This window comes from Trachurus trachurus, assembly GCF_905171665.1.
Source record: "Trachurus trachurus genome assembly, chromosome: 7".
NCBI lineage: Eukaryota > Metazoa > Chordata > Actinopteri > Carangiformes > Carangidae > Trachurus > Trachurus trachurus.
Window position 1 is genome coordinate 25008471 of NC_139901.1, and position 25435 is coordinate 25033905.

A 25435-nucleotide genomic window follows, 5' to 3' on the forward strand; every position below is an offset into this window, starting at 1 on the left:
TATCAATATTCCCTAGATGAACTACTTTTTGGATTAATCATCCATCCCGTGAGGTGCAGCAACATCAATGCTTGCACCTCTGACCCTATGAAAATAGGCGTTTATTGGTCTGTTAGTTGGACTGGCGGAGCTCTTACACAGTCTGCTGGAGTAGGAACAAAATGCAATCTCCAGGCTATTACTTTTTCCATTTGAGACATTTATAAATCCACCCGCCCTTCTGTCTGTCTGTCTCTCTCTCTCTTCAGCCATTACCTCTGCCACACGCCGACGTGTTGGCGCATGCAGGCAGGTGGCAGCGGCCAGGTGAACGCACGAGTCCAGACGCACCGTGCGCGTGGTGGTGGTGTTGGTGGTGGTAGCCCATAGGGTCCAGCTTTTGTCCAAGTGGCACCTGTGTGTTTGTGTGTGTGTATGTGCGTGTGTGCGAATCCCTGCAGTTTAAAAAAATAAGGGGGACGCTAATGCCTGTGAAGGGAGAGAGGGAGCAGCGGAGGAGTCCGGAGCGCGGCGCGGCTTCCTCTTCTCTCCTCCCCCTTCAGACCCCGCCGCTCCACTCCATCTCTCTCTCTCTCTCTCTCTCTCTCTCTCTCTCTCTCTCTCTCTCTCTCTCTCTCTCTCTCTCTCTCTCTCTCTCGCCCTCTCTCTCTCTCTCCCTCCCTTTCTTAAATTGACATTGGTCTGGCTCGAAACATGATAACAAAAACGCCTGCCTCCGCTCCGCGTAGTCGGGCTATCCTCTACCCCGATCACTTGAAACTCAAATAAGCAGGCGCAAAGAGGAGAAAAAAAAGAAAGAAAGAAGGGGGATCGCACAGGATCCTGTCAGCGGGTGCTCAGAGGGAATAACAAGAGACCTTTATACCACACGCACACCCTCGTATGTGCTCTTGCGCATCGCAGACCTTAGAAAGTGCTGGTGTTGAACTACAGTGAAAGTTAACATGTATATGCACGCTTTGATACGCGCGAGCCTGGGATTTGTAGGTTTCTGCCTGGTCGTCTTTGTCCAACAGTCAGCTTCAGGAAGTAAAACCACTCAAGGTAAGTTTTCACCTCCAGATAGCTTTGATTTTACTCATCGTGGCTGTGAATGTGCTGTTTTTTTTTTTTTTTTGCTTGCCTGCCTGGTGCCTCATTAATGGATTTATTGGATGCGTTTGGGAAAGAAGATACTTACAGAAATTGAGATCAGTTTGTGTTACTCCAAGTTAGGAGCAGAGTGTTTTAGGGCAAAAGTGAAGTTTTTATTGACTTGAGTTCATCAATTATATGTAGTTTTATTCAATCAACTGCCTTCTATTGATTCATCAGTGCCCTAATTTTACAACCTTGTAATTGCTGCTTGTCTTGTGTCAGTGTGCTGTGTTCCTTTATATTGCTGCAACCTTGCCCAGGCAGGAGAGAAAAGGAAACATTAATGAGGCTTTTATTAAGTTTCACTGAGACCTTGCTGTTGTCAGAAAGGGAAAAAAAAACAGTCTTCTTTGATCTTCAAACAGCATCAGCAGGTGAACAGTTATGTTTCATAGCTAATCCTGCAGGTAATTGTAGTGAGACTACCAGGAGGCATTTGTCACAGTCCAGACAAGTATTTGACACCAGCCTGTAACACACACATGGAGGAGCCTGTGTCTGTCAGACACTGCAGCTACAGTACCGTCCTGCCCAGCCCGCTGCCCTCTTGCTCCCTTGTCTTGTGAGAAATTATTCAGACCAGACAAGGGCAGTCTGAATCAAAAAAAAAGAAAAAGAAAAGAAAAAAAAAAACCAACCTCTGGCACCTTACAGGAACGAGACAGACACGGTGTGTTATTCACTCCATTTCTGATCCACTCAGACTTCTCCTCCAGGTTTTCATCACTTAATTTTCCCACAATACAAAATGCCAAGCCAGAGCTGCCAGAAGTATTTGCATGCAAAGACACATCATGGTTTCTGTGTGAGTGTTGATTGTGGTTGGTGATGTTTTGCACACACAAAAAGACATCTCTAGGGCGGTCGACAAGGCAAAAAGAGAAAGGGGGTGGGTGACTATTTTGCATCCTGGGTGGTCTGCCCCCACTTGTGGGAAAACTCAATATTTACATTTTGCAATTAGAACTACTTTTTTCTCACTTTATTTTCCACAACATCGATTACACACTTCCTTGTAGTGTGGAATGCTTCTGTATGAGAGTCGCCCTGCAGTGGCATGCACCTGTTTGTTGGTCACACAGCGAAACGCCGGACGACCACCACTTGATAGGCTTCTCCACCAGTTCCTGTTTATCAGTGTGAGACTAGCAGCCCCTGCAATGACACATTATCTGTGTTTGGCTGTGAAGTTATTTGTGAGCATATTTTGTGCCTAACTGAAAATAAATATAGTGTTTGATGTTGGTGGCAAGTCTGTGGCACTGACAAGTCTGCAAGCTGGAAACAATTTTGAAAAATGCAGAAACAGGGAGATGAACAGCGACTAGAAAAAAAAACTGCACAATTTGTCAGCTCAATATTTATTCAACGCAGATGTTGCCGACAAGAGTCTTTGTCTTTCATCAATGTCAGTCTAATCAAGGCACTGAGTTTCAGGCATCAGTCATTACTATAGGGGAAAAAAAAAAGTGAAAGAGCAGTGGAATGAGGGAGGGAAGGTTTGAGGATGTGGTGGAGAGAATGACAAAGAAGGGAAAAATGAGAGCGGGGAAACGGCAGAGATTAAGGGTGCAGAGACAGACAGTGAGAGAGGAGGTTTCTTAGCGAGCGAGCGAGCAGCAACAAGCGAGGAAAAGAAGAAGGAAAGGAAAGAGGGGAGCCATAGACGTCATGGCAAATCACTCTCTCCCCTCGAACAGAGAGAGTCAGGAGCTCTTCGCTAATGCAGCGGCACCAAGGCAACGGTTGGTGTGGGGCTGACATGCTGCCGTGGCTGGCTGTGTTGGTGTAACCTCTGCTCCGGGGCCTGGGGGTCTAAAGACGCAGGGCTGCCTGAGCGGGGAGGAAGGCCAGATCCAGGCCCGGGCACACTGTGGGAACCGAGCAGCCCTGGCAATATGAGGCCCAAGTGACGGGGAGGCTTACCTAGAGATGCTGCCTGAGTCTTCTCTATGAGCGAGATGGAAGGAGAGAAGAAATCCCTCTTGCACCCACCCCCAACACCCCACTCACCCCTTTCCTTTTTCACCCAACTCTTGCTTTGTTTGCTTTGTCCCCGCTTCCTTTCCTTTGCACTTAATGAAGTAGCTGTGCTTTTTTCTCTGTCAGCCATAAGCAACGACTGCATTACACCCACCGTGTCAGAGCGCTCCCTGTCAGCCAATATGCTATTTATATTTTTTGCAACATAAAAGATGTGCACAGCTCCCCTCTGCCCCCTTTCACCACTTTCTGCAGTCCTCTGCAGCCCACTTTTGTTACTTGATAGAAGGCTGGATATGCTGCAGGTCTGTGCAAGCATGCAAAGGTCAGTGTATGTGTGCGCATAATTGGGACAATGAGGGAGTGTATGGCTGTGTCTGCGGTAATTTGGACAGTTCTTTGAAACCGTATGTGAAGCCACATAAAAGAACCATGTAAATGGGCCTTTTTATTTCTGTCTATCCCTTTGGCCTTGAACTTATGAGCATTTGCTGTTTAAGGGAACGACGGAGGGGTGAAAAAAAAAAGACTGGCAGCCACTGTCCTCTGTGAAAATGGCCAGTCATCTCACTTTAACATTTTGACACCGCTTTCATCACCCTCGCTCTCGTTTCTCAGGCTGTGTGGTTTCAGTGTTGCCCCTGAGTCCTGACAAGCTCCTGCAGTGGTATTTGTAGAGCTGCTGCACTTAACCCCTCAGAGACTGGATGTGCTTTACACAAGCAGACGCAAAAGCCCCTATTTGTCTGCAAAGGTACCAGAGCTCAATTTCTTTTTTTTTCTTCTTTTTTTTGCAAACTGATTTTCAACAGTGGGCAAACGCAGGATGCATTCAGGTCATCCAGGAAAAAAGGATGACTTGTGTCCTCCTCCGGATGCTCTGTCACTCACTTTGGGCAGTGAGATGGCGGACTGAAGCACTTCCTGACCCCAGTGGCAGGTCACCCATTAATTTTCCCCTTATCTACTTCTTCTCACTATGTAAGCACAATCAAACCAGATGAGCTCCTAACCTGTTAATGCTCCCCACCCACCCACCCACCCCCCTCCTCCCTACACAAAAGTACCCTCCTGCGATAAGAGTCAAGCTTGTCTCAGTTTGTCTTTTCCGTCTCTGCAGCAGGCATGCGGTGTCAGCTAGTTGTGTTCTCGTTATGATCAGAGTGTCTGAGGCAGGTCGTGCCTCGGGCTAGCCCTCGGTCACCAGTTGATGAGTGGGTGGAGGGGATCAATCCAGCTTCACTTTACCACTCAGCAGACGCACTCAGAAAGCATCTGCCTGACAAGTGCTGCTCGAGAACCACTGTACATGTTGTTACAGAGCAGCCGAGAGAGCAGAGAGATTATTATCTTGGCATTACTTGAGTGGTGAAAACACTTGATAACAATTCTGTCCAAGAGCAATGTGGTATGAATCACGAAGATGACTTTGATCTGTGGGTGTGTTGTGAGGACAAGTGAATGCGGATGACTGCGATGAGTGATTTTAGACTGGATATTAATGACTGCACTTAGCAGACTGTAGTTATTTCACTTCTCAAAATGAGGCTCCAGTATAAATGGAGAATCCTTTAAAAACAGGATGGCTCTGGCTTATTGTAGCCTACCTTGTGTGCTGTTTTCTTTTTTTCTTAATTCCATGGCTTCAGTGTGGCCAAGCTGCAGCTTTATACAAACACTTCAGCTCATTTGTAGGGCAGGCAGGCTGCAACTACATACAGATTGAGCACCATGTTTACAGGCGCATGTAAAGTTAAAACTGTCTGGTACAAGCTGTGACCCAAGGCAATTCAGTGGGCCTTCGTTCTGGACAGTTGCTCACTTTCATCCTGGCCGCTGGAATGTATAACCAAGACATTTTCCTCTCTGCAACAGAGTGTCAAAGATTCTGGCCTTAAAAAAAAAACTGACTTCCCACTCAAGGTCTCGAAAAAACAAGAATTTCAATAAGTGCACTTTCCAAATGATTGTTTGGAAAATTGCAAGGTTAGAGGATAAAGTTTTACTGCCACATTTCCATTTAGGAAATTAAGTATTTATCACCATCACATAAAAAAGGGGTTTCCAGCATTAATGTAAAGGAAGCGTTCAACATGTTGGGAAGAACACTTATTCACTTTCTAGCGAACAGAAAGTTCAGTGAGACTGATGTCACTGTTAAATCTATCTGCTAAACTCAAGGCTACAGACAGCAGCTGGTTAGCTTAGCTTAGCCCCAAAGACTGGAAACAGAGAAAAGCAGCTTGCTTGGCTCCGTCAAATGTTTAAAAAAATTGCCTACAAGCAACTTTAAAGTTCGCTAATTAGCATATATCTTATTTTGTTTAATCCAACCAGTCATTTCCTGGGGTCAATGCCAAGAAACAGTGTTATATAGCCCTCTGACATGTCAAAGTGTCATTTTTACTCCTTTGTTTTTGCAAAGATTCAACAAGCACGCTCTAACAAGTTATGTGGTGAGTTTGAGAGGTGCTAGAAGTACCCTTTTAAAGATTGCACCTCTGACTTCTTTCTCTGCATGATGGTAGAAAGGTGCCCACTGGACAAAGTGCTGTTGCAGATGCTTTTATTTTCTGCCAAAAATAAAATTCCAAGGGGAAAAAGCAACGTCTTGGCATGAAAGTGGTCAAATTGTAGGATATTAAATATGGCACAAAATGTTGGCTATCCGTATTGTGCTTTAAAAACAAAACAAAAACATAAGTGAAGCTCTGGCTTATACCCAAGCTACATCAGTAAGAGGTGAACCTACTAATTACCACAGCTGTTGTCAGATCCCTGTTTACCTCCTAAGTGCTTTTGAGACCGAACAAAACAGATTTAATTTCTCTAAAACTGAACCAAATGGCTTAACTATGCTCATGTTTAAAAGGAATAGTTGGACAGAGGGTACATGAGAAGATCAATAGCACTCTTAAGACTTTTTTGTTGGCTACAGGAAAACGTCTGGGTAGCTCATCAAGACTGAACATAGTCCAACGTTCACCTACAAGCATCTCAAACAGTATTATTATTATATTATTATCATTGTTTGCCAAAATCATACATAACACATGCAAAAATGTAAAAGCAACAACTTGAAATTTTATATGGGTCTCAGTGTGAAAGTTTTTTTGTATTTTTTTTTGGCTCACCAAGACACAATCCTGCACTAAAACCCGCATGTAAAACAAAGCCTTTGTTTTTACAAAAACAAACATTTTTTGTATGTATGACGATAACACAAGTTAATTTGAGAGCTAGAGATGATTGTAAGTGGATTTTGTTACTTTGGTATCTATTCTCCCCTGTTTTCCAGTTTTTATGCTAAGCTAAGCTAACCAACCACTCAGTAGCAGCCTCATATTAAAACAGACACACATCCGGATGGTACCAATCTCCTCATATAGCCTAACTGTCAGTGGAAAACAAATTTCCCAAAATGACTGTATTGTAATTCCCAAAATGTCAAACTTTTGTTTCAAAGTCTCCTCGAAGAAGTTTATTTCAGTGTGGTGTGTGTGTGCGTGCATGTGCATGTGCTGGTCTGTTTTTTTGCCTTAGTCATTTGCTTGCATATGCTGCATTTGAACCATACACTGACTTACAGATTGTGAATGCACTACTAATGTTAGGTCACAGCCAAACAAAACCTCAACCTGTGGACATTGCAGATTCTGCGCTGCTCCTCGGGGGACCCCATCAGCTGTTGCGATCCCCGTGTCATGGCACCTTTTTCCTCCTTCCTCGAGCAAGAAATTCACTTTATCAGCAGCAAGCGAGGCCCTTGTGACCACCATTTGTCACCTCATTTAGTGTGGTTGCAGGGCTGACAGAGCTGTAGATTTCAGTACAGCAGAGGATTGGGTGGGTGGGTGGGGTGGGGTGGGGGGATATAATTTAAATCACCCCCAAAATTTCCAGAGAACACCAGGATCAGCTGCTTTTCTATGCCGCGCCAGTGTCCAGCGAGAAACATTTGAACCCTCACACTCAGGAGAAAGGAGTGCAGAGCTTGTATGCAGCTTGTTTATTTATCAAGGCTTTAATCTGAACAATATGTTCCAAATGAGGCCTGTGATGCTTCTCTCAACTGCGGCATTGTGGTTAAAATTAGAAAACTCTCTCTCTCTCCCCAGTTCCATCTCTTCCTTCTCTTTCCCTCTCACCCTGTCAGTGGCCTTTGTTCTCTGTGCAGATGCGGCGCTGTGCTGACAACATCCCTGTTGGTTTCGGGGGAGGATGGAGTCTGTGTCGACGGCACTCTGACCCCACAGTCTTGCGCTCACCTCTAGAGCCCCCTTCACAAGCGCTGATGGCTCACTGAGGAGCCTCAGTGCTGTCCCACAGCTGGCTGCAGTGGCTCTGAGATCATTAATCCTCTAACCCCCCACCACAGAGCCCACATTTGTTTTTCTCTTCCATTACTCACTGATTGGGTTTTAGTGTGATTCAGGAAAACGTATCAGTGGGACTGTCACTTCAGGCTCTGTACTTCTTTTTTCTTTCTTTTTTTAAAGCCCATGACTGACTCCACACCAGCGTTCCTCCTCTTTCGCCCTCTTCCCCGCTCCCTCCTGTGACCTCTTGGCTGAATAATGGGGCTGCGTCTCTCTGTGAGAGTTTGGGGGGGGTCAGCGAGGGACATCATTAGGCTGGTCTGCGGTGGTCAGCGTTGTCGGAGGGGGGTTGGGGGTCAGAGAGAGCCTTGTTTACAGACTGCGTGTGTTTACATTCCTGATGGTGAGCGCCAGCTTTAGAGACTGCTGGAAGTGAAAGGAAATGCTCTTATTCTGCTTAGTAATGGAAAAATCCAACCCGATACATCAAGGAATCCAGATGAAAAAAAAAAAAAGGCAAGTTATTTATGTGGTGGGCCCCGGCCAATGCATTCTGGGTAGAAAGAGAGATGACTTCACTGATGAATTTGAGACTTCCTCAATGGACAGAGGCACAGGAAAAACCATATGACCCTCTGCGGTGTTTAATCACCTCTGCTGAACTCCAGAGATATATATTTATTGCAGCCTGTAATAGCTTATTGTGCTGATTAATGGCAAGTACTGTTCATGTCTCCTTTGTATTAAATCACTCCAACTATCCATCATACAGGCATTTATGGGCTGCAACTAACAATCATTTTCATTATCGATTGCCCCACACAGATTGTTTTGCTATTTTCTATAAAATGATAGCAAATAGAAAAAGAGAGCCCACATCCTAAAATTCCTTGTTTTGTTCAACCAACAGCCCAAAACTCAGCGATTTTCACTTTATTGATATAGAAAACTGAAAAAACACAAATAAACAAACAAGAAGATATCGCAAATTTAATATTTCTCTGATTCATTTTGAAAATAATAATCAGCACAGTTTAATATTTTGTACTTCCAGTTCCCAGGTATTTGCATTTTTCATATTGCTTTATACCAATGAGAACTTTTTTTTCTTTTGATAAACAATATCAAAACAATTATATTTTTGTAATTATATAGGCCTGTTTTGAGTTGGCAGACATGACGTGGCGGTGCACTGATTAACAGCAGGGTACACTTAGACCAACAAGTTGAGCAGTCAAAGTAATGTCAACTATGACTGCATAACATTTATGCAGCTGTGCAATTATAATCATAATGGTATAGCTGAAACAACAACCATTTATTTGACATGAAGGAAAACTGTAGGACTGCTGCTGGTTTTCCCTTTTTAAATGTGAGGATTTGATACTTTTCTCTGTCAAGTGTGATTTTAAGTTGACGTTTGACGTATCGGGCTGTGTTGTATTTTATTTCATAGACGAAACGATTCATAGATACATTTATACTCGATAATGGAGAATAATCATCTTCATTATCTTCCCATATCTGTAAATCTTTAACCTGGATATTTTGTGAACAATGTCTGACGCACCGCTCATCTCAGCATTTTAAATGAAGCATATGTCCAGTCACTTCCAGCCTGCTACACTTCACTTTTCTGGGCTTTAGTAGTTAATGCCTGCTTCACCACTTACACAGAGAACCATTCACTTTATACCTCAGTTTGACAGGAAACATCTAAAAATATCACACTTGTGCTGTAATTGCTACGTTGCCATCTTTATAGTTGGTACTGTATCTGGCTAAAGCAACCACCAATGAATGTAATTGCTGTGTGCAGAGGGGAGAGTGTCATGTCAGTTAGCTCTGGTTGTATAAATATAAGGTACACAGCTGGACTAAGTGCCACCCTTCCCACATATAAAATATGCTGCATGAGGCCAAGAAGTCATTAACAGTGAAGGACACATGCCAAGAAAGATGAAAACTCCCTTGAAAGGTACAAATGAATTGCTTGTCACTTCGGCTCCTAATGGGAAATGGTTACAAGTTATGCTCAATTATTCAGAGTGGTATGAATTAGACCTCCGACACTTAGTGTGTCATGTCAGTCTCTCTCTGTGCTCTCTTAGTATTACTCTATGATTCACTTAATTACTGTAATAAGTGTTTTCCTTCTGGAGGTGGTCCGGAGGTCTGTGAGTCATAGTCTATTAAGGCCACACATGCTAAAGGAAAGGCACAGCACCAGATGGTTGGTCTATGATCAAAATCACAGAGAATGGCTATTATTTATTTATTCTCAGCGCTCGAGTCGGTAGATACTACCTCTAGAGATGTTTTATAAATGACATGAGGTGAGTCCGCGCGCTCTTTACTCTGCAGTCTCTGGGCTCATCACTGTCACTGTTGTTGGAAAGCACACAGACACACGCTATAAAAGGCTCACACAGGCGTTTACAGGTCGAAGAAGTGGATACAAAGATCTCGTATGTGTTGGCTTGAGCTAGTGGAGCTGTTGTAATAAGGACATCCCAGTTACGCATGTAGTGTTTGCGTAATACAGAAGCAGACAGTCGTAGAGTAAAAAAAAAGTGCATTATTATTTTGGACTGAAGCCACATCTTGGAAACTTAACCAAACTAAGTAAATAGTATCACAGCATCACTGCTTGCTTCCCTAACATCCACTTTTGATTGACTGTAAATTTAAAAAGTATATATTTAATTTCTAGATTGGATAGTTTATGTAATCCTGTGAGGTGAAACTAGCTCAGTGGCTCTTGGTGTGCACCAAAACATAATATTTGGTTGAATATAGACAGGACTTTGGCACTGGTTTTGATTAAAATGAAGTGATGGATGACTGAACAAATGACAACTTTATCTTGCCCAGAGAATTTACTTTGCACAGAATGAGTAGATGGAAACTTATTATTGCAGGTTAAATCAGAGCTGTGGTAATGAAGTCAAATAATGCCGAAGGTGAGAAGCATTTTTCACTGTCGTCTGATATTTTATAGACCAAATGATTGATTTATAAAATAAAGGTGAAATAAAAAGGTTTTCAGATTGCTGTGATTAAGTATTACGCTTTTTCAAAGCAGGACGACTCAGCAGAAATAGATCAAAGAAGAATGGTGAGAATCCTTGAAGCCAAGGTTGGAACAAATGAATATAGTCTCATTGATGGTTACTACAGTTATTGCTGTGCTGCTGTGCTGCCCACTTATCTGGTTCTGCCTGTGAGATGGATTTGTTCTCTCCTGTCTCTTGTTTGTCCAGTCGGTGACATTCAGTTTCCTCTCTGGGTTTTTCATTTCCCAAAATGCAATTGACAAGCATCTTTCATTTGACAGTATTTGTCTCACAAATGCTTCTTCACCCTTTTGCAAACGATAGCTCCAGTTTTGTACCGCCGGCCAAGTTGACCAAAGATGACCTTGATGACATCACTATGATGTTTGTCTAAACTCCATGAATAAACAGAAATTCACATGCAGAATTGGCATAAAAAAGCACCTTTAATTAATGTAAAAACAACAAATTACTTTCATTATTTCACACAACTAATGCATAAAAGAGACTAGGTAATACATGCACTGAAGAAATGGCATGCACAGGGAGAAGGTAAACAGGGCAAAGCCTTAGGTTTTACACAGTTAATGTCTTTTGGCATGATAACATAATGTTGCTCTCCTGAAGCTCAGCCTGCATGTTCCTGTTCATTTTCTCCGTCGCCCTCAGATCCATCTGAGGCTTCATGGTTGGTGGACATAAGCAGGGAGGGACCCAGGGTTTTGAAGTTGTGATCACAGTTTTTGAAAGCACAGCATCAGTCAGTGGTCATGATTCCTAAACATTTAGAGTGTGTGAAGGATGAGTGTAAATATCCCGAATGGAAGCAGTTGATATTTTTATTCACAACTTTTTAGAGCCTCGCTGGACAGCCAACACTGTGTCCCTTCATTAGAGGATCTGGGCAGGAGAGGGGGTGAGATGCTAAATTTTGTGTTAATGTTGACGTCTGCATTTCATCAAAACCACTTCTTTCTTTTTTTTTTTTTGAGGGGTTTGAGGGGGTGGGAGGGTGGGGTTTGGGTGGCTTGTCTCATGTCCTACACAAGTCCATGACATTTTCACAGTGTGCTGCGATAATGTTGCGACAGCCAGCCATAGTTCCTGTCCTCTCCACAACCTCGTCCTTACTTCCTCTCAGGCGCCCAGATTAAAGGAGCGACTGACTTCACTTTACATTAGTGTGGACTATAAACAGCGCTGGATGTCTGCACATGCAGTTAGCTGATTTTAATGTGTGTAGTACACATACATATTGTATATAGGGCTGCTGTTTTGAGTTCAAGTTAACCATATGTACCAGCACTTGTACGGACATACAGTAGGTATAAATGTTGGATGTTTGAGTGTCACTGTGCAGAATGATAAACATGTGCAGAGCTCGGCACTAGAGGGCTCTTGTCATGTCCATATGAAGTAGGAAAGTTCCTCTGTGCTCACCTTAAATCTGGAGTTTGCAGTGCACACATACAAGTATGATTATGTAACATCTAGTGTGGATGCAACTTACACAAACCTGACATGGAAACTTGAAGCCGCCAGTGTATGAACAAGGACCTACTTTTTGGGTGAGGTTGTAGGCAAATTGTGTTGTGTGGTTCTTTTTGTTTTTTTTATCTGCAACATTTGCAGGTTTTGAGAATCTGGATTTTTCCATGACGGTAAACATAATGAATCAACTATTAGAGGGGAGAAAAAAATGATTCAACATATTTTTTTAATTTGCAGATCTGCAGTTTTTTTGCAGCAGTTCACAAAAAAACACAGGAAATTGTCATTCTTTTAAAAATATATTTTTCGGAGCGGACAGAATTTGCTCCAGAACAACTCCAGATTAATCCAGAGTGAATTCGCAAACATTTCCAGACTCGTTGTTTTTGCTTTTCAACAAAGGAAGTTGTTTGAATTTGAACATGATACGGATCATTAACGTTAAAAAGACAAGAACGAGGCGTCACTGTTTGTATGTATACAGTATAGCCGTTTAGACTCTGCTGCTCTCAACCTAAAGTAATTATCCTGACCTTAACCCCATCCTGCTCAACCGCAACCCTAAGTATAGTGTAAGTGTAGTTCTAAGATGGATAATTACAATACTTGTTCCTTTGTAATTACACACAGTATGACAAACACTGTGATCCTAAGAACACCTTTTTATGGAATTGAACCCAGCACCCTTCCTCCTCTCCCGCAAGGGGCTCATGAAAATGAAGGATTTCATCTGAAAATGTCTTTGTCAAGAAAGAGTGTTTTGTCTCTAATGCGTAACCGCAGATGTTCAAACGTTGCGCCCATTCATTCTGTCAGGGGAGGAAAAAAAAACGCAGCTGAATATTTTATTGCTCTCGCTGACTGAATGCATCACTTGGTCCATATTTTTGACAATTATTTTGGAGCTGGCTGCAGGCGGTGCGAGTAAAGCTACACCTATGGGTGTCCCAGCTCCACTCAAGTCTATTTCTGTATCTAAAGGAGAGGTGATGGCTGGGAGGAGGTGGAGGTGGAGGGTGGGTTGGGGCAAAGCAAACAGCAAGGGTCTCAACACTCAAAGTAAACATTACCCTATGTTTGAACTACACACCTTCTCCCACACACTCGCGCTCTCCCCTCTGAGTCTTATTCCTGCAAACTCCCCCTCGAGCTGGCCCAGCTAAATACACTGCTTATCCCAGGGCCTTCCAATAAATCAGGGAGGAAAGCACCTCTGACAAGGTCTCACCTCCACAGCCAGCAGCCCTTAGCTGGCAGCTCTGACTTACATGTGCTGCTTTGGAAGAAACGGACGAATGGCTTTTCAGAGTAACTTTCCTAATCACCATCTCTGAGGGAATAAGGGCGTTTTATCCAGCACATTTAATGCAATTATAATAAATCCCATTTATATGCCCACTTAGGCCTGCATCACTCCTGCCTCCACCCTCCGAAAATGAAAAATTAGCTCGAACATGTAACAATTCATCGAGGGATTTAAATGTTTGACACGGGGCAAAATTGAAAGTTTTATTGAGCATAGAATAGAGCGTCATGTAAATTGGTTTCAGAGAGAGAGAAAACATGCTTCATTACTGTGCAACTTGGTTCGATCCAACAAAATCAATGAATTCAATATTCGATATTCCAAGAATGCCAGTGGCTTTAAACACAGACTCGAGCACTTTGTGGGTTTAATATGCCACAAATAGCGTGTGTGTAAAGTGCATGAACCAGAGGAGAGCCGCGGCAGCAGCTATATTCAAAATGACACATTCCCCGCAGGAAACAGTTTAAACATCGGAGCGTTGCCCAACATCTTTCTTCTTTTGGATTTGTTGTTTTGACTTTGTTTATTCATCCTTGTCTCAAAGCGTCGGCTTCATCCTCCACTGCCTTAACTTGTTCCCAACAACTGTGATTCCTCAACGCAAAAGAATGAAAGAAACTCAATGAAAAACACAATCTTTTCATCTTGGGCATGAGTCAATTACCAGGGCAGCGTTTCTTTTTCTTTTTCTTTTTCTTTTTTTGAGCTCTCGGAGGAGCGTCCTCAGGACTGAAGCGAAGGGTCTATTGATTCTGACATGTTTATTTCCATGGCAAAGGCAGTTGGGGTTTCCAACAAGACCAGTATGTTTAGCTTTTGTTGTCCATGTGTCCACTGGAACACTCACAGTGATTTTTATGGCCGGAATTTTTTAAACAATGCTTTGACAGACATGGATTATTGTAGTTTGTGGGCCAGGATTTCTTTATTTGTGTTTTCATTTCATTTCGTGGAGCTCACACCAGAAGCGATGGGAATGTGGAAGTCTCATAAGTTCATTTGACATTAATGTCCTTTTTTTCTTTTCTTTTTTGTCTCTCTGCTTCCCAGTTAATTTCCGGATCTCAGTGAAATAGGTTCCTCGCTGTCGACAAACAGTTTGCACAGAGGCTGTTAAGTTATTTTTCACATGTCGATATTCATTGTAAGTAAAGTGTTATTTGTGCTGTGTCTGTGCTGTGCTACAGGAAGGAAGTAATCGGGAATATTTGCACAAAGATGCAATTTTAGTTTTAATTTCCAACTGCCAAAGGAAACTTTTGTGGAGGGAGTAGCTTTTGCACAGTTAGTCACATAATGTCACTGGTTTAGGCGGTTTTACCAAACATAGTCTGCTGCTTTGTTTGTTTTTACATCCCAAAATGCTCAGCAAGCTGCTCCCTGTCATCTTTTTTTTTACTGATGTTATTATGTATCATAACATGGCAGTTACTAACATAAAAGATGCTCGCAGCTCAATATCTAGACCTGTGCTTCTGCACTCAACAAAAGCCTGAAGCAACAACAGCATCAACATCTTCTACAGAGAGAGAGGAAAGAAAAGCAGAACTGAGGGAAAATAATAGATAAGTGGCAGTTTTTCTGCAGTACACACATATATCTATGTATATTTGTAAGCACATATAGGGCTAACAGGTTACACTGATGTACTCACTGAATTGTAATTGAAGTTTCCAACTGCAGCCGAGTTAGAGAGATGGGAAAATGGGAGTGTGTGAGCCCAAGAGTGTGTGTGTGTGTGTGTATGTGTGTCAAAGTAAAAGAGTGAGAGTTGACAACCTTGCAGACTGGAAAGATAAAGTGAACTGATGCTCCAGATGGAAACATTAATAACAAGATGAAAAGAAGGATTCTTTGAGTTTCTGTCATAATGAATATTAATTACCACGGAGACTTGGCACAAAGAAACCTGACAATAAGACAGATATTTTGTTGTGATTAATACGTCCTCTGCTGAAAAACACTTGCTCACACGGCCTGTCTTGCTCTTACGCTGGAAGACGGACTGCAAGGAGGAAGGTCCCAGACTGTTCCTCAGGTGAATTCATATTGTCCTCACATAATATAAATCAATAGGAGGTTTGAGGAGCTCCTGCATCACTAAAATGCTTTGTGATCCACCGATTTTTCCTCCAGCACCACCATGAATTTGACATTTTCAGTTCTTTAATGAACGGTTTAGACAACTATTGGATGGATTAACATAAAATTAAGAACATGCATTCATTGTCGACCTACATTGCAGTAAGATGTATAATGCTTCTGATAGGGTACAACGAACATTGCATGTTTTCATGCCAAAGTAGGAATGCATTGTATAATGTACATTTTAAACCTAGAGAGCTGAGTTGTGACGTCACATCTGGCTGAACCTCTGCTCCACTACAGCTTCTGTAAATTTCAGAATTTTTGTCACGTCATTTTGAAATATCCTATTCCTATGGTTTTACTTCCCGTATTATATGAAAATACATTAGAAAAACTGACATGTACTGGGCACTTAAATCTTAAAACTTTTATTAAGAAATCAGGATGCAGTGTAACAACTCAGGGTCGTGCAACAAGAAGGATTTTCACTGTCTGACCACCAGCATAAAGGAGATCTCAGTAAAAAACCTTTGACAGTAACACCTCCAACTGCAAACAAGGTCACTTATCACCGAATTTTAAATCCATAAAATACTGTATCTGTTAAACTTTCTCAGCAAACCTGGAGGCCAGAAAACTTAACTTTTTATTTGCAGTAAGTGGGCAGGCAGCACCTTTTGAGTCTCTTATCCAGCTCTTATGATCCATCCATAGTTGCAACTTGGTTTATGTCATTCAGTGTGTTCGCCTGTCTGAACTTGCTTCCTTTGTTAGATTGTGACATTTGACCTGCGATGGCCTAAAGGATTATGGGAAATGATACTTGGCAAAAAAAGAAATATTGGACAAACAGTATCAGAGTTGCTGCAGAGTTGGAGCATATACTGTACTGTTTGGTCCTGGTTAAATATCAATGAGATTTTATTCTGTGAGAAAACTCAGAGTTCTGGTTTCACTTCAGCTCTCTAATGTCACTGAGAGCAAGAAGAGCTATAGCATTGATGTTAGTATTTAGTTGGAAGTACAACCTCTCAGAGCCAGTGGCATGGCTACAGGCTGTCAGTCCTACCTAACCTAACCTTGAGTCAGATTAATGGTTTTTCACACAGTCATCAGTCATCATCACTGGAACATCTGCAAACTTTTTGTTCAACTCACATAATAGCAGCAGGAGGAGGAGTATACTATGTACGTGACTCTCCAACTAAAGGCAGCTTTGTGTTCCTCTTGGAGTAATACCAGCATTAATAAAACTGCTATTGTGATGTTTTCCACTGCGTTTGCCCGAAGGTGTTGTCTTGGGCGAATTAGATGCGGTTCTTGTGATACATAGTTTTGCCCAAAAACTTTATAGTGAATTCTGCACTGTCATTGTCCTCCTTTTTCCACAGAAGACCTCATGTCCTCCAGGAACAGGCAGATATAGGCAATATGCTAAGCTCAGGGGTTTAGGTTGCAGGTCATTTCCCAGTGGGATCAGCCGGCTCCTGCAGAGCGTTTGTGATAAGAGTGGATACTGGAAGCTATGTAAACCTTGTTAAGCTGCCCTTCCCCTGTGTGCAGTGGGGTAATCCTAAACACCTGGGCTAGTTAACTGGGATTCGGTGGGATTAGGGGCTCCAATGAGGCAAACCAGATCATACTTTTGGTTAAATCCATTTGCATTCTTATCTTTTCACATTCTCCCCCTTTTTATCATTCAAACTCAGTGCAGCGGTTTCACAACAGTTCACTTTTATACTGAGCTATTTTATCTCCGGCTCTATCAGATATTCAGGGCGATTAGTGCCAGCCAGGTGTCAGGAATTTGGCATTCTCGTCTGGTTGAAGTTCATGCTGCACATTACATGTTAAAACTGAGAATTAGCTCAGTGGATGCTGCTGGTGCAGTTTGTTTTCCATGCTAACATGACAATGTCAGCCAGATATAGTCACTTTGCTCCAGTCTAGAATATCTCACCAAGAGGATGAATCATATTGGCATGTGATGTCATGTGCCACACTATAGTAATGTTTTTGCATATAATAACTGAAATATTTCTACACGTCTTGTATGGACTGACGTGAAGTTCAGTTCCCTTTAGTAAGAATTGTTTCGAGTTGAGTGTAGTGCCACTATCAAAATATGTCCAATATGTTTTGATAAGATGCTTTCAAAATGAATGACTCGAAATCAATCATCCTCAGTTGTACTTTGTTGATGCTGTAATCTTGTTTTCATTTTAGCCCGATGAAGGCTGTTGGTAGTTTTTTCATAATTAAATAAAGAGAGATGATGGGAAATGAAGGGACACAGAGAAAACAGCCAACAAACGTGTCCGATTAGACAGTTGTGGTTCAACCTTTCTTGTTTTAATACTTCTTATTTTTGGCTGTTATATATTTTTTCACATCAACAACATGACCATTTTTTAAGAGCCACATGTCCAGTTGATCAGTGAAAGGTCACTACAGCTCAATCAATAAGTGGTTATTTATTTATGTTCACAAACAAGAGGCTGTTCATCATCTGGGATCAATGGCAGGCAGCAATTTAATCAAGTGAAACTACATGATTCATACGAGTCTCCGTATTAATTTCTACTTCTGTCTCTTTGTGTCTCTTTGAATTCTGTCTTTTTTGTCCGAGTGGTCAAATGTTAGCACAATCAATTACATGGTGTTTGACATTCAGAAAATCAGCTGTTATTTCTGGTATGTACGTGACACTGCTATCAAAGCAGTTTCAGCTCCATCAACTAACCGCCCTCCCTCCCTCTCTCCATCCCTCTCTCTTTCCTCCTTTGTAGAAGTGGACGAGTGTGCAGAGGCGCTTGACAACTGCAGCATCGATGCCATCTGCCAGAACACCCTGAAGTCATACAAATGTATCTGCAAGTCGGGCTATAAAGGGGATGGCAAACATTGTGAAGGTAAAAGTCTGATTGGATTAATGCGCTCATTTTCACCTGTGGTTAGAGGCGCAGACTTTCTGTCCTCCTCTGTGGGAGCATGGGGGCAGGATTTTTACAGTACACTGAAGTAAAAGCCACGTTCCTCATGTTGATTTGCCGTATCTCTGTGAATGTATAAGCCCCCCCCGGGCCAGTGACAGGCTTGATAAGAGCTTCTGTCTCACTCAACATAACTCATTAGCTTTAAGACTCTCCTGAAGAGGGAGGAGAGCGGTGGACAGAGGGAGAGAGAGAGAGAGAGAGGGGAGAGCCAGGTGCAGAGTTCTCCTTTGTGACAAGATGAAATGAAGCAGTAAATTTCCTGCACATGTTAGAGGAGAGAATTAAGATAGCGGCTGAAACGGCAGTCAAAGGCCCTGCCAAGCAGTCGGGGATATTTCCACAGCCAGAGGCAGGCCTCGTAGACCGTCAGACACAAGTCTGTTTTTCTAGCCGTTTCAATGTGCCCAAAGCCTCCGGATCATTATATCCCACAATTTTTATTAGTATTATTACAAAACCATATTTCACAATGTCATTTCTTTCCTTACTATTATTATTCTTTCATTTACTTGACCGAGTGTTTTTCATGGCCTTCTGCCTGTGGGTTATAAAAAGTTTGCTTTATTGAATCTGTTGTAAAATATGTGCAAGGTTGGCTTTCCATTGAACTGAAGGTCAGCTGATGGTTCCTCAAGGTTGATATACTTGGTTTTGAAAAAAAAAAAAAAAAGACTCAAAAGCAACACTGATAAAATAAGAAATAAATACAAAAGTGTTTTAAGTAACTCTGGTGGTCAGTTGAGTTGAGGAGAGCGCTGTTTGACTGTCTGTTGAAATTAGCAATAACAGCCATGCACAAAAAGTCCTGTGTGCAACCAGGCTGGTACGTTTTAGTGTTGAACAGGGATGGCACGAAGCATGAAGAAGACAGTGAAAAAAAAAGAACACGTTCTCATGTTTCCAACTTGTGTGGAGCCGTCATGCTTCAGCAACCTTCGTGTCTGTGCAGTCTGTGGTTCAGATTAGAGTTTTAACTTTTAGTGATTGATCTCAAAAGCTTTGTTCTGTGTGGCTGTTGCCAATAATCTGGGCGTATTGAGTGGAAGCAGGATGTCGTCCCCAGATGGGACCATCTTCATTCGTCCTCCACTGGTCAGGTTTTTATCATTGTGCAGGTAAGTTTATTGAAGGTCATTTGATTTTTTATTATTATTTATTTTCATTCTAACGGCTTCATACATTCGATTTGAGTTCATTTCCACACTCTCCAATTGTTTTTCACAGTGCTTTTTATTACTATTGGTTTATTGTTTTTAAAACATGTGTTATCTATTGACGCTTCACAAATGAATGATGTGATTTTTAGGGAGGGTGGTGGCACTTTTACTTTGGCTTCTGAACAAAAAAACAATTCATTCTCAGTTTTTGTGATTTAGTTTACACAAGAGGAACAATGGCGACCCGTGACCGGCCATCACTAAAAAAGTTTGACATAATTTGTTTTATGAGATATTTGTTATTCTTACTACTGCATAGTTAAAGGGATAGTTCAACATTTTGGGCAAATTGGCCCATTGTCATAATCGCTATAGTCATAGCAGTAGGTTCGTTACCTTTAATTGTCGGTGTGTAAGCTACTTTTAGAACGGCGGAGCAGAGCCGCGAGCTGCTCAGAGCTACACTACGGAGGCTCATGGGATTTCTTGGTATCCCTCATCAAACTCATCAAATACACAATCCAACAAAGTCGTGACCTGCACATTCACCACGCTATGAGATAATTAACAGAACGTTACCAGACAGAGTTGTTTTAGAGGTAAATACAGAGACTGCTTGATGAAAAACGGTCCCTGAAGGCAACACATATCAGCGGTTTTGCATGAATTTACCTCTCTCTAACTCTGTCTCGTAACGTTCTGTTATTATCTCATAGTGTAGTGAATGTGCAGGTCACAACTTGTCCACCAGAGCGTTTTGGAGTTGTTGGATTGTGTATTTGATGAGTTTGATGAGGGAAACCAAGAAATCCCATTAGCCTCTGTAGCGTAGCTCTGAGCAGCTCACGGCTCTGCTCCGCTGTTCTAAAAATAGCTTGCACCGACAATTAAAGGTAACAAACCTACTGCTATGACTATAGGGATTATGGCAATGGGCCAATTTGCCAAAATGTTGAACTATGCCTTTAAGTTTTTTCTACACACAAGCTTGACCACAAGACAAGTACATAGTGGATATATATAGGAACAGAACTTCAGAGCTACTGGAAGAGGATCACGTTTACATTAACGTGGCTGCGTCTTGCTCAGGTTCAGAGAGGAGAGGGGAAGTGATGAGTGATTGTGCGCTCTGCGCTGCGATCGGGGGAATGACATAGCTGTGTGGGAAGCAGAGAGGCCGGGAGCAGCAGAGTGTTTCTTTGTTGCAGTCCCATCCCTCTGCTGTCAAGTCCAATTAAGCCCTGAGTGAGGCAGCCTCAAAGAGGAGCTGAACATCCAGGATCATCGGCCCTAAATGGGCCAGTAAGTGCTGAGTGGAAGTGCGCTGTGTTCTCAATCCACCTTGTCTAGGTCTCCTCAGTATGGGCCCCGCAACCATCATCATAACCATAACAGACAACTCCACTCAGACTGTCATGCCAATCTGCAATCTCTCTGTATCCTCCTGCCTCTGCTCCTTCATTCATGTGTCACATTTCTTCAGTTTCAGCTATACCAGCACTGATGAAGTTTCAGGGTTAGATTGATTCATCCGTCTTCGACTTCTCATTAAGTATTGGCTGCCAATCAGTCTGCAGTGTCAGTAATGGCAATAATGTCAGCTCTAAATTAATAGAAATTCCTCTCTGATGACACATACATCACATAAAGAAGTTACATTTTCACTACCAAATTTATTTCTTTTTTTTACCTTTAATTGTCCAGGGATGTGATTTATGATAATTATGACATTATTTTATTTCACCACTGACTTAACTCTCTACGTCATGGTAGAAAAGTGCCCACACTGGACAACGTGCTGTTTCACATGCTTTTATTTTCTGCCAACAATGAAATTCCTGGGGGAAAAAGCAACGTCTTGGCATGAAGGTGGTCAAATTTAGAACAATAAATATAGCATAAAATCTTGGCTATCAGCGTTATGTTTTAAAACACAAAACAATCTAAGTGAAGCTCTGGCTTATACCCAGGCTAGAGGTGAACCTACTAATTACCACAGCTGTTGTCAGATCCCCTGTTTACCTCCTCGGTGCATTTGAGACCGAACAAAACAGATTTAATTTCTCTAAAACTGAACCAAATGGCTTAACTATGCTCAGGTTTAAAAGGAATAGTCTGACATGGGGTTAGATCAGAAGATCAATAGCACTCCCAACTCTTAAAGTAGAGTCTGGTTTCCTTAATTCAGCATCAAGACTGGAAACGTCAACCGGCATCGCTAAGGATCAGTTTATTGGATCTTTGTGTCTCTGAACACAAAGATATTGTTAATCTGTGATCTTAAAAAGTGTTTGTACGTGCATTTTATATGTGTTTCCTCCTTTTTTCAGTCTTTATGCTAAGTTAAGGTAACCAGCTGCTGGTATAGCCTCATACTTAACATCGGCATATGCAAGTGTCATATTAAGCGTCTCCTCTGACTCACTGGTGAAATTAATTTCCTACACAGTCTCCAGCGTTTCCTTTAAAGACTGAATCTTGATTGTTTTCAAGTTGCTGAAATACCCGTTCCCATTATTTGTGTGTGTCGTCTCTCTGCAGATGTCGACGAGTGTGCAACTGACTACAACGGCGGCTGCGTCCACGAGTGCATTAACATCCCAGGAAATTACAGGTGCACATGCTATGATGGCTTCCGCTTGGCTCATGATGGGCACAATTGTCTTGGTGAGTATGTGATGTTGATGCTTTTAACTGTGCGATGTGTGTGTGTGTTTGTGTGCACGCGCAGCTGGGTTAATTATGCAGGGAAATGTTGTTATATAAAGGGTTTTTGTCAGGAGAACACATACATTAAACAGCACGTGTCAAAATTCAAACTCAAGCTGACATAACCCATGTGGCTGCATAAATTCCTCGCTCCACATGTCTCCCGTCACATCATGGATGGTAATATATGTTTAGGAGCTGAATTGAGCTCTTATTAGCCGGCTGCATCAGATATTAGCTATTTCCTTGTTTCACATGTAGTCTCCAAATGTGTTTTCATAAAAGGAAAAAGGAGAACCTAGTAATAAGTCTAAAGGAAAAGAGGTGAATTTATGAAGAGCTTGACCCTGAGCTGGGAGCTCGGAGTGAGCCATCAGCCGACGGTACTTTCCCATGGTTTAATATTTCACCAGTGTGCCATTCACATTAGGCTCGCAGAGAACGTATTACACTTAAAAGGTTATGAAATGAAAGGTAAAAATCAGTGCTCTTCCTGCTGTTGGGACTTGCTAAACACAGACTTCATCCAACCCCACCACCACCGTCTTCCTATCTTGCTCCTTCTCCCCCATCCACCCACCTTTAAATTCCTTTTGTTTTGTTATGAAACCCCCCCGAAGTCAGAGCTCATGCTGCTGCTTCAGAAAAATCATCTCCCTCTTGGTTACAATCCCAGCGTGAATGCGTTTCACTTGATACTGAAATCCAGCTCGCCCTGGTTGCTGCTGCTGCCGTGGAGGAGAGTAACAGGCGGCTCCGCTACAGCAGATATTGCATTCATGTGAAGTGATGACAGAAAAACTTATCGGCACTTAGCAGCGATTCACTGAGAAAAGGCCTTTTCACATGCGGGCGCACAAGGCAACACGCTCCTATCAGTCCCACATCCACTTGATGAGCTGCATGTAATGCTGGGATTAAGCTACAGTGGAATGGAAAACTCCCATCTCCAGATCGATAGTGGACACCTGTCCTGACATGTCAGTGTCGCCGTGTCTTTCTTTGATTCTCTTTCTTTTCACTCTTGCCGTATTCCCGTCTCTTTCTCCTCTTCCCCCTTCCCTCGGCTCTCTCTTTATTCCTCGCTCTTGCTCCCTCACATCAGTGTAAAGCAGCGCTATTTTCCAAGCCATTTAGCAACAGCGTTCAGTTGTGCGTGGATCATTTGCTTCACCGTGGATCAGCTCCTGCCTTGCGTGCAGGTGTGTAATCGCGATATATGGTTGTGTGGCTGCTGCTGTTGCATCAAACCGAGTTTGCATCCATTGATCCTTTTTGATATAATCTGTCATAGTGAAACACACACAATCAAAGCGAGAGCTGTTTTCTTCTCCTGCCATGTTTTGTTTTATTTTAAACCACAAACGACCTGTATGCAAGAGGGCAGATCTGCCTCAGAAGTATATTCCTGTAAAAGACATCCATCCAGGTAATTATTAAATGAGTAACTATTTTTTTTCAGTCTCAGCACAGCGCACGAGGCACGATGACGCCGCGCTGAATGGTACATATACAGCTGTCAAGTACAAATCCAACTAGTGCCCTGAGACCCTGCTCTGGCCGTCTAAATCCTCAGCACAAACACAAGTGAGGAGAGGAAGAGGCAGAGCCAAGGTTTCATGTTAATGCCCAGCTTCCTCTTCCAGGTTTAAGCTCCTTTTTGGCCCCTGAGAAAAAGATTATTCCCCTCGGTCCCGGAGTAGAGAGCCTAAAGAGGCTGGTTCCCAGACAAGGTCAAACCCTCAGAGCCCCTTATAGACCAGATGTGCCCGAGGCAGTGGAGGAGGAGACATTCACCTGATCCTCAAAAGTTCACGCTGAGTTTAGAGTCTGAGATCTTTAAGGTCTTTCTCTTTGGTTTTTACCTCATGTTGTTTTTCCATAAAACTCCTGTTATTTTATTTTATTTTATTTCCTATTCCTTCCGTGCTAACGTTGCAGTATAAATTCTCTGTGTGTAGCGTAACTTCCTGCTCTCCCAGCCTCTCATGTGGCGTTTCTTTAGCCAGTAGGCACTCATGTTGGGCTGTCAGCTCGGGGACTCGTGCACATGCATGCATCCCCGTCGATGTCTTCTTCTGTTTGCACACTGTCGCACGTGCCACACGGCTCCTTGTAATTGGATGTGTTGGCAGCATAATGACATTGGGCGGTGGCAGAAGGCGGCAGAGCGTGAAGCAGAACGCTGCCTCAGCGCTGCCTCGCCGGGGAACGCTCTGGTTTCTCAGGTCTCCCCATGTCTGCCCCCCTAAATCCCACAACGATGTCAAGGAAGTCAGCAAGGTGGAAGCAATGCAATATCACAGCACACTGCTCCTGTCTGCGCAGAGTGAGATGTCATTCACTGTATAATTTACCTCGCAGGGAGCTATTGTACCCTCACAAAACTCACACTGAGGAGAAGAAGTGAAGCATATAAGAACTTGATTACATCTTTTATAACTTTCATTACCATTATCTGCTAGAGGTGAGGGAGGGGTGCTATTTAATCGCCGCCACACCTCTTTCATGGGGCGGCTGTAAAGGATTTTTCGAGTCTTAGGAAAAACAGAGGAATCAATGTCAATTTAATCCAAAACACACATCCTCTTTACAATGAAAACCAGATGCAGGAAGGCTATTAGTTCCCCACTGTAGCACCACCGTCCCCACATTTATGACCTATGTGTTTTGGTTGAGGTCCGGCAGAAACCCAAATACCCTCTTATCATTGCTAGTTCGTTAAATTCTCTCAAGTATCTTAATATCATAAGCATCTGCGCAAACATTCCCGGTCCTTATAACCACAAATCACAACATTTCACTTCTATTTTGGAGTGAAAAGACACAAAAAAAAGATTGTTCTTATGCTCCCATAAAGTGGAAATGCCACAATCTCGTGCAGTTTTTTAAAGCGACTCTGCGGAAGGAAACAAAGGCAGGAATGAAATGGACATTACAGATGTTCCACAGAGCACCACCGCACTGTAACAGATCATCTTTTGTCATTGCATTGTTTGCTCGTGTAATGTCATTCATTCATCACATGTTGCTCCATATTGCCAGAGAACTGCTTTGAGGCTCCGCGCACACTCCTCTGTCTCTCTCTCTCACACACACACACACACACACTTAAAACCATGTCTCTTTGATTTCTATTGACCAACACTTGATTTGGTTTCTATTGATTCAACAGAGCTCAATTCCCTGT

At 42.6% G+C, this 25435-nt stretch overlaps 1 protein-coding gene across 2 annotated transcripts in view; it reads left to right on the forward strand.

The window, feature by feature from the left end:
* The first annotated feature begins 807 nt into the window (after positions 1-807).
* The window catches only part of scube3 (signal peptide, CUB domain, EGF-like 3), a 71763-nt gene continuing 47135 nt past the window's right edge, over positions 808-25435 (forward strand). For both annotated transcript variants that reach the window (XM_083975549.1, XM_083975550.1), the window contains exons 1-3: positions 808-1044; positions 18173-18295; positions 22078-22203. In XM_083975549.1, the coding sequence (XP_083831675.1) occupies positions 945-1044; positions 18173-18295; positions 22078-22203 (349 nt within the window). In that variant the 5' untranslated portion in view covers positions 808-944. The remainder of the gene's footprint in view (positions 1045-18172; positions 18296-22077; positions 22204-25435) is intronic.